The following is a 15203-nucleotide window of genomic DNA, read 5'->3' as shown; positions in this document are numbered from 1 at the left end:
TTTTTTTTTTTTTTTAATAGGTTTGGTTTTTTTGAAAATCCAGTTATATGTTTCACGTTTTGCGTAATAAAAATCCACAGTTATATATATATTTTTGCGTAATAAAATCCAGTTATATATATCTTTTATTTTTGTGCGTAATATAAATCCAATTAAATTTTTTAAATTTTTTTTGCGTAATAAAAATCTAGTTTTATTTTTTATTTTTTTTTTCGCAATCATATAGTAATACAGTTTTACTATATGATTGTGGATTATAATAAACTGTTTTTCACTAGGTTATGAATTCCTTCCGTAGTTATTATTATTATTATTATTATTATTATTATTATTATTATTATTATTATTATTATTATTATTATTATTATTATTATTATTATTAAGAATATTATATTCCATACGCAACTTAGGAAATAATTCCATCATTATGTACACCAGTGATCTGTAAAAATGGACGGGAAACGTATATGAAAAAAAATGAATGGAAGAAAGAATGATAAAAATAGATAAACATCGATAAATAAGCAATCAGATAGAGAGGAATTGATGAATGAATTCGACCTTCGAAAGGAGGGAAATGCCGGGAAACGGGGAAAACTGACTTGGGAAGAGAATTCCAAAGCTTGAGGGAAATCACGTGTATGTACGTACAAGTTTAGTGTTTATTTATTTATTTTTTATGTAGAATAAGCCGAATTCCATCATTATTTGAATTTAATTATATTTTAACGAAAGAATTACCTCACAGTCATGAAAGAAAGGAGAGAGAGTGAGGAGATCCTTTTCCTCGGAGAGAGAGAGAGAGAGAGAGAGAGAGAGAGAGAGAGAGAGAGAGAGAGAGAGAGAGAGAGAATTTCTTTATGCCTTAACTACAAAATTACCTTACATTCACGAATGGAGAAAATTATGTACTTAATTTAATTCCCCAGGAGAGAGAGAGAGAGAGAGAGAGAGAGAGAGAGAGAGAGGAGAGAGAGAGAGATAGAGAGAGAGGGGGTTCAGGAACTTTCGGCTCTCGGGCGGTCATACAATGGCTTTTGCTCAGGTAAATGGAATTAGAGGGAATTCCATGAAATGTGTTAAGTGAGAGGCGAATTTTGGTTTTCCTCTCTCTCTCTCTTCGGGTCGATCCTCTCTTTCTCCGTCTCTCTTCTCTCTCTCTCTCTCGCCATATTATGTATATGTATATATTAAACTATGACTCACCCAACATGTTCTGTGCATATTGTTAGTAACAAAATCTCATTCGAACAGGATTGTATCTACCAGAGATTCTTGTTCATATATATATATATATATATATATATATATATATATATATATATATATATATATATCTATATATATATATATGAATAAATGAATAGATATATATATACATAATATGGAGAGAGAGAAGAGAGAGAGAGAGAGAGAGAGAGAGAGAGAGAGAGAGAGAGAGAGAACAAAATTCAGACTTCACCCTTCACATTTAACAACATTTCCATGGTAATTCCCTCTAATTCCATTTACCTGAGCAAAGCCATTGTATGACCCCGAGAGCCGAAAGTTCCTGGAACCTCTCTCTCTCTCTCTCTCTCTCTCTCTCTCTCTCTCTCTGTGGGAAATAAGTACATCATTTTCTCCTTTTTCTTCATTCGTGAATGTAAGGTAATTTTGTAGTTAATGTATAAATAAATTCTCTCTCTCTCTCTCTCTCTCTCTCTCTCTCTCTCTCTCTCTCTCTCTCTCTCTCTCTCTCTCGCAGAAAAAATAAACTCCTCACTTTCTCTCCTTTCTTTCATGAATGTGACGTAATTCTCTAGTTAACATATATAATAAATCAAATAATGATGGAATTCGACTTATTTTACATAAATTAATAAAAAAATATCAACACTAAACTTGCACTTACATAGACGTGCTTTCTCTCAAGCTTTGGAATTCTCTTCCTAAGTCTGTTATCCCCCGTTTCCCGGCATTCCCTCCTTCCGAAGGTCGAATATATATATATATATATATATATATATATATATATATATATATATATATTTTGTATATATATATATATATTTGTATATATAATAATTTATATAATATAGATATAATATATAATTTAGGAATTATATGAACTGGAGGCCGATTTTTCACCGTATATCGTATTACCAGAGAAAAAAATTAATTATGAAAACACAACACATATATACGTATATATAATATATATATATATATATATACTATACTATATATATATATATATATATATATATATATATATATATATGTGTGTGTGTATATATATATACACAATTTATACATACACACACAACAAAATTAAATATAATGTAGTGTATATCATATATGAATCATTGGCTTGAATTCTTGTTTCTAACTCATAACCTTTGACGACAAGTCTCCATGTTTTCATAGATCGTGTTGTTATAACTTCATCAGAAGCTAGTGCTGACATAAGGCACAACTTAAACTTTTATAACAATCGGTTGTAATTTCATTGTGGACTAGCTTTAAAGATGAGAAGAAAAAATGGTAATTGGAGAGCAATAATACAATAATCAATAATTCGTAATATAATGAGCAGTGCGTGTTCATCACTATGCATTTTTTGCTCGATTGATTCTAAAGGAAATGTTTTTTTGAATGCTTTTGTCTATTTTGATACGGTTTTTGACATGGAAATCTTGGCTGGCATAGTTTTTGCCAAATTTGGTATTTATTGTATTAGGTCAATTTTGTTTGAAAATTCAGAATCATCGATACGCATTTTTTGTTTTAGTGTTTTCAAAGAAAATATTGCTTGAAATATTCTGTAGATTTTACTACAGATTTTGACATCCAATCTTGACTGATTTCGTTTTCACCAAATTTGCTGTATACTGTATTAGGTCAATATTGTTTGAGAATTGAGATTCATCGATATACATATTTTTCTTTAATGTTTTTAAAGAAATTATTGCTTGAAATATTCTGTAGATCTTATTAAAGATTTTGACATCCACACTCTGCATATTGTGTATTACGTAAAATTCACGTATTTGGTGCTGAATCAGTCTACAATAAAAGTTAGTTTTATGGAGTAAATTCAGACTGATCGAAATTCACGAAAAAGAAAGGTTGTAACCTAAAGTAAAGTTATTGTAAAAAAAGTAAAAAATATAAAAAAATAATAATAATATTACCGCGTTGTAGCATTACGGGAAAACGATATTAAAAAGATTAATGCTTGCCAGGCGCGACATCTTGGAGCCTGATGTGTTTCGGCACGAACTGTTGCATCATCATTGTACTATTATTATTATTATCATTATTAGTATTATTATTATTATTATTATTATATTAGTAGTAGTAGTAGCAGTAGTAGTAGTAGAGTATTGTAAGTAGTAGTCGTAGTAGTTAGTAGTATCATTATTGCTGTTTGTTAGTATTACCATTTTATTATTATTATTATTATTATATTATTATTATTATTATTATTATTATTATTATTATTATTATTAGGTTTTTCTGGTTTGATTTTTGTGTAACTTTGCTTTTTATTACTATGTTAATCACTGCACATGTGAGGAGTGTCTATATTTGCAATAAATAAGATTGAATATGGATTGTCTCAGTGCATGAGAGAGAGAGAGAGATAGGTGCTACCTTTCGCCTTGACGAATATCAAAATAAGTTTACAATGAATATGAATAGATATGGATTGAGAGAGAGAGAGAGAGAGAGAGAGAGAGAGAGAGAGAGAGAGAGAGAGAGAGAGAGTGCTACCTCGCCTTGACGAATATCAAAATAATGTTTACAATGCTATGAGAGTGATATGATGTATGGATTGAGAGAGAAGAGAGAGAGAGAGAGAGAGAGAGACTGAAACTGAAATCCGCGCTCCATTGTGAGAGGGGAATGTGCACGCACTAGTGCATGCAAGCAGCGAACAGAAAGACCTCCGCAACACACAATGGCTGGAAGGAGCTATGAATAGAATGATCTCTTAAGAATGAGAGAGAGAGAGATATTGTTTGAACCCTCTCTCTCTCTCTCTCTCTCTCACTCTCTCTCTCTCTGGTAGAAGGAAGGGGTCCTAGACTTCTTTATTTATTTGTTTATATTATTATTGTGTTATATATTTATTTATTTATTTATTTATTTATTTATTTGATTATTTATTTATTTGTTTATATATATTTTAGAGGCCAACAGGATGTTTAGTTCCTAACTTCATTTATCCCTAGGTCCGATGGTACTAGGAAAAAGGCGTTTTTTTTTTTTTTTTAAATAATAAAATCTCGTGTTATCCTTATAAGCCTCATGTTGTTGCTATTGTAATCGTTACTGTTAATGATTCATTTGGCCTTATGCCAGCACGAGCCCAGACTCGGAAAATGGAATCAAACCAAACGAAAAAAAAAAATCGATGCATAATTAGAGGGACGAGTATGAGGGAGCATTTGGTTAATTAGAGAAGTCTCCTTGGGTCCATTTTTAATGCGCAGAGGGCGACGGGGGTGGCTGACTAATAATCCCCATTTGTAGCCCAGGCTCGACGGATATGAGGAAAGGAATGAGGGAAAGGAGGGAAGGAAGGATTAAGGAACATGAGAGAAGCGAGATTATATATGTGACATTTTAGCTTACTGATGAAGGGGGAAGGTACAGAATCTTGGAACTGAAGGGGGAGTATGTGTAGTGGATTGGGGGGGAATTGAATGGGATAGGTTCTTCTATATGGAGGGGGAAAGAACAAGTAGGTGAAGAAGAGGAGAGAGAAGAAGACGAGGAAGAAGAAGAAACAGAACCGATAATAAAAAGGTAGAGAAGCTCTTGAAGCTGTTGGGAAAATATGGCGTGAGAAAGAGTGAGAGAACAACATGGGTGTTTCTCTGTATGTAAGGGGAGGCGAGGTAGGGGAAGAAAGAAGGGGAAAGAAGGAAGGAGGGGGAAGAAACAGAACAGAGAATAAAAGAAGAATGAAAGCGTGGGGCGCGATTAACTGCCCAACGACCATAACATGGCGTCGTTGTAACAAGACGTTATGAGGATGATGAGTCGTAAAATGGCCTCCTTTTTTTTTTTTTTTTTTTTATTAGCATAAGCGTCTTGGGTCGTCCACATCATGATGGCATAACAGGAGGAGGAGGAGGAGGAGGAGGAGGAGGAGGAGGAGGAGGAGGAGGAGGTAGGAGACAAATGCTGGAGGAAATAAAAACCATTATATTCCTTTCGGTTTGTTGAGTGGTTGTCATTTTCAGCTTACGTCATTAATATTTAATTAGGATTTATTTAAGTCTACCACAACTGGCGTCACATCATACGAAGTTATTATTATTATTATTATTATTATTATTATTATTATTATTATATTATTATTATTATTATTATTATTATTATTATTGGGTGGAGAAAAAAATCCACAGTATTATATGCAATATTTTGGCTATAAAAGACTCTATTCCCTCCTTAAGATTATTTATTATTATTATTATTATTATTATTATTATTATTATTATTATTATTATTATTATTATTAGAAGAGAAACAAAAGAGGTAACGATAGATTGACAGGTCAGGATATGCTCAAAATATTCATGAGTTTGAGAGGAACCAGTGAGAACCATTGGTTTATAATTTCCTTTCATATGTTCTTAGCTCATTCAAAAGCCAGGGTCTTTCAAATGAGAGGCTCTTTCAAATCAAGAGTTATTAATACGTGGAATGAAACGTCTTTGGGTGAATGAAATAATAACTGCCCTCAAGAATCGAAAAGCTGTCTTTATATATGTGTGTGTATGTGTGCGTGTGTGTGTGTGTGTGTGTACACGCTCGGAAAATGCCTCCACATACAATCCTATAGCATCCTTTAACATATCCCAACGGGGTCAGTCATTCAGCTACGGAACACAGGGCCAATTCACGTATGGTACACGCGGGGACAGTTGTCTTCAATTATTCAGACGCCAAGTAGTGGAATACATTTATTGACCTTGCTTTTGTTTTTCTGAATTGTTGGTTATTTTTTCTATCTTGCAGTTGACACCAACAACTATTTTATTCCGTCTCTTTTATTGCTGTCTTTATCCTCTTGGTCTTCTTAATATTTTATTTCGTGTCTTTTACTGTTATCTCGAATTTTTTAAAAATTCTGTCTGATCAATTTTTTTTTTTTTTTACTTTTTTACTGAAAAATTTACATTTTACTCTCGAAAACCTTTTATTTGGCTTTTTTAAAACTATTATTAATATACTTCATCTTTGTATTTTTTTTTTATTTATTTATTTTATGTAACGTCATCAAATGATTATTAGTTTTGACTCGTCACTTTTACTGTCATTTCTTAACATTTCATTATATTTATTGTATCTCTTCGACTTAATACATTTAGAATTATCTTTTCTTCATTATTACATCTTCTCTGCTTTCTTTTCGCTCGTTATTTCACACTTTATCTGACTTTCTTCTCATTCATCAGAATCTTAACCTATATAAGTACTTATAAGTTAGTAACTTAATCCAAATGACTACTTCCTTAATCTTTTAAATGTCTTCAATCTTCTACATCATCTTCTTCGTAAAACCTCCTCATCTCTTTCTCCCGGCGTGTGAACGTTCCAGCAGAGCGCTGGCTGGAAAAACCGCTGGAAAAGCGGCAGCAGCACTAAAAGGCCCCCGCTGGAAACTGGAAATCCGCGAAAAATAAATAAAAGAAAAAGATGCCCTGGCCAGACGGAGATATTCAACTGTCTCCTACAGACTTCCAGGGATGCTGTAAGGGTCGTTTTACGTCGATTCAGCGCTGGAACGTCGCCCTTACGACGCGACCCCCCTGAAAATTTTTGTGACATCTTCCAGCGCCCGTTGGTCATTTCCGGCCTGGAAATAAAGAGGAAATAAGCACCTCCCCGCCATGACGTATTAGAGATTACCCTTCTGTGTGCCCGCGTACGCAAGTGCGCGTGCGCGCAAAGGGAGCGAGTGGGCGTGAATGATTAAGGTTTAAATTAGTTTTATTTATTTATTCATTTATTTATTTATTTATTGTACTATGGTAGACTCGTACACGTCTGTGATGTTTCGTCGTGTAATTTCTCTCTCTCTCTCTCTCTCTCTCTCTCTCTCTCTCTCTCTCTCTATCTCTCTCCTCTATACGAGGTATATATATATATAGTATTATATATATATATATATTATATATATATATATATATATTAACAAATAATTTACTCAAAATGCATAGCAGCAGTATAATATTTCTGGCCCGATATCCCATGCGGTAATAAGGCAGCGAATAGTCCATAGCAAAGGAATTTAATAACGCATTCTAATAGACCCGATCTGCAACAAGTGTCCGAAGGCTGAGTTTATACTGCGTCCGAATTAGCAGATTCAATCCAATAACGTCCCTCGGGGAATTCTGGATATAAATTCAAGAGATATAAATTCAACGTATAGGAAGCAATAGTTGGTTTCTTGCGACTGGCTATAGAGAACAGATTTTGCCTTCGTCGTTTTTCTAATTTATTGTGATTATTCGTTTTTTATTTGTGATTATATGTTTTTTTCTGGTTTTGCCCTCGTCCTCTTTTTAATTTATTTTGATTATTTGTTTTTTTTTCTGGTTTTTGCCTTCATATTTCTAATTTATTTTGATTATTTGTAATTTTTTTCTGGTTCCTTTTCGTGTATGTTTTTGTATTCCCTATTTACATTTGAATTTATTTTGTTTTTCAGGTTTTTTTCATATTTTAATCGATTTCTTGATTTTGTCTTTTTTTTATTTTTGTTTATTTGTTGTTTAGAGTTTCCTTTTCTTGTATGTTGTTATAAACAATAATTGTATTTGATTTTATAGTGCTTTTGAGTTTTTTTTTTTTTTTACATTTTACTGTTTATGTAAATTTGTCTTTTTATATTTTGATGGTTTATTTCTCTTTATCTGGTTTCTTTTCGCGTATGTATTCTAAAAAAAACATTTATTTCATGTACTCTTATTTTGTTCACCACATTTACTCAATTTCAGGATAATTCGCTTGCTACCTCATTTTACCTGACTTTTAAATTATATATTTTCACTTTTTCATTTTCTTTGCTTTCTTTGTTTCTTCTTTTTGCAGTTGGTGATTTTTTTTTTGTATTTGCTAAAATATTTCTTAGGCTTCTGCTTCGTTTGTGTTTTAATTTGTAATTTTCCTATATTTTTGTAGTCTTTATATATATACATACACATATATATATATTATATATATATATTTATATATATATATATAGAGAGAGGAGAGAGAGAGAGAGAGGAGAGAGAAAGAGAGAGGAGTAGAGAGAGAGAGAGGAAGCTACAAATGTCCTTTAAATCCAATTCGCTCTACCTTGGAATTAATATATTTTCATATATGTTAAACGAAGGGAATTGTTTAGTTGATAATAATTTCGTCCTCCCGTGGATTTGAACCAGCGGACAGAAAAGCAGGACATTAGTGACATTATCGGTTCGAACCCACGAGAGTATGAAATTATTACCAACTAGAAAAATTCCCCTTCGTTTAACATATATATGAAAATATATTAATTCCGAGGTAGAGCGAATTGGATTAAAAGGACCATTTGTAGCTAAATCATTATATATAAATTATATATATATATATATATATATATAATATATATATATATATATATATATATAAATTATATATAACACATCCATACATGCTATATAACATATATATAATATAATCTATATAAATTACATACATACATACATATATAACATATATATATACATACATACATACATACATACATACATACATATACATGTATATACATTATAGTACATACCCACGCAATAATTTGTTACAGACGATCACTCACTTCTGCCAACGCTGCTTCAAGCCCAGCAGAAACCGTAGGGCAATAACTATTTAAAACAGAAGATACCCTGATAAACAAACGACCTCCTTAATTGGCTCCGGAGCTACGATTAATCCCCTCCGAGATTAGAACTAGTCCTCTCTTAATTAGGGCTGATTACCCCCTGATAATTATACCAACCCGGGGAAGTTCACTAGCCTCGAATATTAGTCGACGGAATGATATATATACAAAAAAAAAATATTAGGAAGTAGTGAATAAATGGATACATGGGACACTGAAGTGATATGTTTAGGTGGTGTCACCGTGTGGCCAGCAAACGTCTTCAAGCGACCTTAGGTCAAGATAGGAAGGTATAATATATATGTGTCTGTGTACTACATTATATATATATATATATATATATATATATATATATAATATATATATTGTATATATATATGTATATATATTATATATTATATATAATATATATATAAAATATATGTATATAGGAATATATAAGAAGCAGTATTGGTTTTAACATTAACTGGAATTATTCTTTTGTCCGTAAATGCATTGCTAAATTCTTGCCAGTTCAATTTTTTGTATTATTGTGGGGTGAACATTATTATTATTATTATTATTATTATTATTATTATTATTACTAGCAGCTTCACGTAAAGTCTCCACTGACGTGGAAATGGGTATCGGAACAACGAGACAACAAAATATAAACTAAAGTCCGGTAATAATCAGTTGCAAACACATGAATATATAAATATAATATATATATATAATATATATATATCTTATATATATATATATATATATATTATTATAATATATATGTATATATATATACATAGAAAGAGAGAGAGAGAGAGAGAGAGAGAGAGAGAGAGAATCGAACAATAGTACTAGATGAGAAATACGTGAATGCCATCGAATACCCACAGGTACAGAATACAGTTTCAGATATCTATGTCATTCGTTAGGATGTCAATAAATGTTATTGTATCACATGTGTTCTAATCACCCTTCTTTCCTTTCCCTCTCCCTTTCCAGAACTGGAACGCGTCCAGAGCGGGAAACGCAGCGAAGAAAAACGGGCGGTGGAAGTGACCAAAGAAAAGTCCATCAAGGTGACAGTCAAGGTCCTTGTACCGGTGAGGGAGCACCCTAAGGTGAGCATTGAGGGTCCTTGTTATTTCTGTCTGCCGGACTGTCTCTCTGTCTGTCTTTCTGTCTGTCTGTCTTGTGTGTCTTCAGACATTTTGAAGACATGTGGGCAATGAAGGGTCATTCTTCCTTCTGTCTCTCTCTGTGCGTAGAAAGTTTAAAGTATGGTGGGCTAATTATAATGAAAAGTGCATTATCTGATTTTGGACTTATCCAGTGTTGGGTTATTTAGCATTTGTCGAGGTAAACTGTTCGAAAGATATCTTAGAACATTACCGATGGATCCTAATGAACTCTTGGGAAGAAATGCTCTATGATAAAATGAAAAGCTTATTTTTTATTGTGAATTTATATATAAATGAGTTAGCTGTGAAGACAGGTAGGTGTGTTAATCATGAAGGTAAAGTTGATTAGATTTTTGATGGTATCCGGTGGTGTTGTTTGTCTGTCTGTCTGTCTGTCTGTAGATATTTTAAAGACAGGTTGGCTGATGATTAGGAAAAGTGGGTTAAGTTTTTTTTTTTTTTTTTCTTTTTTTTTTTTTTCTTCTTCTTATGGATAAGTCCGCATTTTTCGGCGTTAACTGTTCAGAAGATATCGTTAATTATGCACATACATATGTTGAATTATTATTATTATTATTATTATTATTATTATTATTATATTTATTATTATGCAGCACATGAATCCTAATCTTATGTAACTTATTATTATTATATTATTATTATTATTATTATTATTATTATTATTATTATTATTCTATCTTTTTTTTCTTTTGGTCTATCACAGTCCTCCAATTCGACTGGGTGGTATTTATAGTGTGGGGTTCCGGGTTGCATCCTGCCTCCTTAGGAGTCCATCACTTTTCTTACTATATGCGCCGTTTCTAGGGTCACACTCTTCTGCATGAGTCCTGGAGCTACTTCGGCCTCTAGTTTTTCTAGATTCCTTTTCAGGGATCGTGGGACCGTGCCTAGTGTTCCCATGATTATGGGTACAATTTCCTCTGGCATATCTCATATCTTTCTTATTTCTATTTTCAGATCTTGATACTTATCCATTTTTTCCCTTTCTTTCTCTTCAACTCTGGTGTCCCATGGTATTGCGACATCAATGAGTAATACTTTCTTCTTGATTTTGTCAATCAACGTCACGTCTGGTCTATTTGCACGTATCACCCTTATCTGTTCTGATACCATAGTCCCAGAGGATCTTTGCCTGATCGTTTTTTATCACTCCTTCAGGTTGGTGCTCGTACCACTTATTACTGCAAGGTAGCTGATGTTTCTTGCACAGGCTCTTTTTGTACTGGTTCTGTGCAATTGCCGGACATTCGCTTGCTATGTGGTTTATGGTTTATTATTATTATTATTATTATTATTATTATTATTATTATTATTATTATTATTATTATTCAGAAGATGAAGAACCCTATTCATACGGAACAAGCCCACCAAAGAGGCCACCGACTTGAATTCAATTCAAGTTTCCAATGAAATTAAGGCGTTGGTTCGAAAGAGGTAACAGACGGCAAAGGAAAATACAGAGAAGTAACAGATAAGTTAACAAACAGAGCAAACAAAACAAACAAATAAATATATTTAAAAAATTAAGTGAATGATCAAAACCTACGTTATATCATTTCTTCCAAAACTGAAATGTTCTTCACCTGCTTACAAATTCTGGGCGAAAATTCCCTCAGTCCGCCGTCTCTTCTCTCTGTCCTTTGAACTGGTTAGTAGCAATCTCAAGGCGTTTCTAGAGATAAGAACCAGCGGGCTGCTTTGTTCTTTGTTCGTTTGAGCTCGTTAGTCCAAACAAATAATGCTGCCGCGCTACTCTTGCGTTTGATATTGTTGCTAATGATGCTTTGTCGTCGTCCTCTCTCTCTCTCTCTCTCTCTCTCTCTCTCTCTCTCTCTCTCTCTTCGTCTTATTTCTTATTGGACCGGGGCTTAATTGATATGCATACATAGACACTCATATACATTATATATATATATATATTATATATATATATAAATATATATATAGTATATATATATATATATATAGTACTGTATGTATGCATACAATTAAGCCCCTCTCATCTAACTTAACTAAAAATGTACTGAAGGTTCCTCCAAATATATATAGTATATATATATATTATATATATATCTATATATATATATATAATATATGTATATATATATATATATATATATGGTATATATAGATATATATATATATAGTATATTTGTATGTATAAATATAGTATATAATATATATATAAATAAATTTTAAAATAAATATATATTGTATAATATATCGAGCTACAATGTCCCTTTAATATCTAATTCGCTCTACCTCGGAATTAATTTATTTTCATATATGCTTAACCGAAGGGGAATTTTTTCTCGATAATAGAAAAAATTCCCCTTCGGTTAGCATATATGAAAATATATTAATTCGAGGTAGAGCGAATAGATATTCATGGAGGATTATAGCTCGATATATGTATATGAATCACGGAAATGTTATATGACTTATATATTATGTATATAAATAAAATAATAAATTCTATACATAATATCTATGATGATATATATATATATATATATATATTATATATATATATGTGTGTGTGTGTGTGTGTGTGTGTGTGTGTGTGTGTATACACACATCGTATTATGTATAGAATTTCTATATATATATATATACTGTATATTATACATAATATATATCTTTATATATATATATTTTATATACTGTATTTATACATACAAATATATATATATATATATATATATATATATATATATATATATATTAGGAAGAACCTTCAGTACATTTTTTAGTTAAGTTAGATGAGAGGGGAAATAAATCTGACTAGAGAGAGAGAGAGAGAGAGAGAGAGAGAGAGAGAGAGAGAGAGAGAGAAGAGAGAGAGAGCTTTGGTTTCCAGCGCTCGTTCATTCATGCCCTCATACCGATTATGAATGATAACGAACCATCGTAATTACGCTTAATGACTCCTGCAAACACAAAACGGCCCTCCTGAACATACGTACGTACACCCGGTAGCAAGGCAGAGCAGTCTCTCTGACAGCCATTCATCGAATTGCGTCTCTTTTGCAGTTGCAAAAAGGACCCCCCGCCCCCCTGCCCCGCCCTCCCCTGCACCCCTTGAGCGTTGAGGCTCCTCATCCTCTGAAAGACATATATATGCATCTCAATTTTCTTAAATAGAACTCTCTCTCTCTCTCTCTCTATCTCTCTCTCGCCTCCTCTCTCTCTCTCTCTCTCTCTCTCTATTAAACTTTTCTTTAAAAAAAAAAAAAAAGAGCAAACGTCTTTCGGGATCTTTCTTTGGTAGCGGCTTGAAAATGAACGTCGTCTTTAGCCGTTAATGAAAAAGTCGCCTCGTTTTTTTATTATATATATACATACACGAAAAAGAAGCATCTTTCCCTACCATCTCTAAATGGAGAGAGAGAGAGAGAGAGAGAGAGAGTGAGAGAGAGAGAGAGACTCCGAAAAAGCAATTTGGGTAATTCCTCTATGTCTTGAGCAGGAAGGTAGTTCGTTCAAACCGTGGCCGAAACCAAGCAGGGGGGGTGGGGGGGTATGCGAACACCTGGGGGAAGGGGGGTGATTCCCGGGGAAGGGAAAGTTGTAAGAGAGAGGGAGAGAGAGAAGAAGGGGGGATGGGGGAGGAATTGGGAGGGGAAGAAACAGGGAATTTGAAAAGAAGTGAGTTGTATGGTATATAAGCTCTCAGAATCCACCCATACTTTCATCGAGAATTGAAGAGGAAGAAAGCGAATGTAAGGAGAAGAAGAAGAATGGGAGGAAGAATCAAGGGAAAGAGGAGGGAAGAAACAATAAGTAAGGGGAAAAAGGGAAGATTCAGCTGGCATTATGGGAAGGGGGTGGGGTGGGGTTTGGGGGGGTGGGGGGGGGGGATAGGGGGGATAGGGGGAGGAAGTGAAGTGGCATGCAAACGAGTTGGATTGAAAAGGGGAATGAAGAAGGGAAAGTTTGAGGTTTGAGGAGAGAGAGAGAGAGAGAGAGAGAGGAGAGAGAGAGAGAGAGAGAGGCTTCAGTAGCATCCTTCCCCCCCACTCATCCCCCCCCTCCCCCCCCCCCCTCCCCCTCCCCCCCTCCCAACTCCCAAGATTTTCGTTTTGGCTGAATACATTTAAAGGACTCACTCTGGTTAGTCTCAATGGCGCGGTGGAATTTGCAATCTAAAAGCTGGCTATTCATGATTAGCCTCTGACGGAGTGGAATTCAATCTTGGGAGAGAGAGAGAGAGAGAGAGAGAGAGAGAGAGAGAGAGAGAATATGTGGGAGGGATGGCTCAATTCCAATATCTCAAGGGGTTGTCACGGAATAGGAGAACGCTTAAGTAGTGCTCCTTTAACCATTAGACTCGCAATTCAATCTGTGAGAGAGAGAGAGAGAGAGAGAGAGAGAGAGAGAGAGAATAGATATATCTAATGAATGCTTTCACTCCCTTTTTGATGGCATGCATTTTGACAGCAGTTAATGCGCGCCTAATTCAGGGCTTAAGTCAACAATAGCTCAGTGGATTTCTAACGACCCATTCCCACTCGTTCCTTCTATTCCCGTCCCAGGGATCGAACGCGGGTCGTCCACCAGCTGTGAGCTACGTGAGAGAGAGAGAGAGAGAGAGAGAGAAGAGAGAGAGAGAGAGAGAAGGAGATTATATAGACGCATCAAAGTTTGGATATTTTTCCATTAATTTTAAAACAGGAGAAACAAAGGGAGTCCAGAACCTGTTTCTTTGTTTCTTTGTTTGTCTGGTTCGTGGGCGTTGTTTGTCGGCCTCTTTCGCATCAGGGATTTGTTTTCTTTGAATGGGTAAGCTGGCGAGGCCCCACCAAAAGAAAGAAAGAAAAGGTTGAGAAAGAGAGAGAGGAGAGAGAGAGAGAGAGAGAGAGAAAGCGGAAGGTAAGTTCCTAGGAACCTTATTCTGGGTTCAGGTTCCCCAAGGAGCACTTCGCTATGGTGCTCATTCTTGGCTTTATTTTTTTTTTTTTTACTTTTTTATTTGCCGTTATTTTTCACCAGCTCTTCGTTTTTGAATAGACCATACGGCCCCTAAAAATCTTTTACTTACATATATTTACTTATTTATATTGACTCCAAAATTGTTCCAGTTTAATATTCAAAAGTGGTCAATATTA

The 15203-nt window shown here is 33.9% G+C and overlaps 1 protein-coding gene across 7 annotated transcripts in view; it reads left to right on the top strand.

Moving 5' to 3' along the window:
• The window catches only part of LOC135201093 (KH domain-containing, RNA-binding, signal transduction-associated protein 2-like), a 370373-nt gene that overhangs the window by 278541 nt on the left and 76629 nt on the right, over positions 1-15203 (top strand). For all 7 annotated transcript variants that reach the window (XM_064229984.1, XM_064229982.1, XM_064229987.1 and 4 more), the window contains exon 3: positions 9896-10014. In XM_064229984.1, coding sequence (XP_064086054.1) covers positions 9896-10014 — 119 coding nt within the window. The remainder of the gene's footprint in view (positions 1-9895; positions 10015-15203) is intronic.

Source organism: Macrobrachium nipponense, chromosome 27 (genome assembly GCF_015104395.2).
Source record: "Macrobrachium nipponense isolate FS-2020 chromosome 27, ASM1510439v2, whole genome shotgun sequence".
Classification (NCBI taxonomy): domain Eukaryota; kingdom Metazoa; phylum Arthropoda; class Malacostraca; order Decapoda; family Palaemonidae; genus Macrobrachium; species Macrobrachium nipponense.
This window is presented reverse-complemented; position numbering and strand designations above follow the sequence as displayed.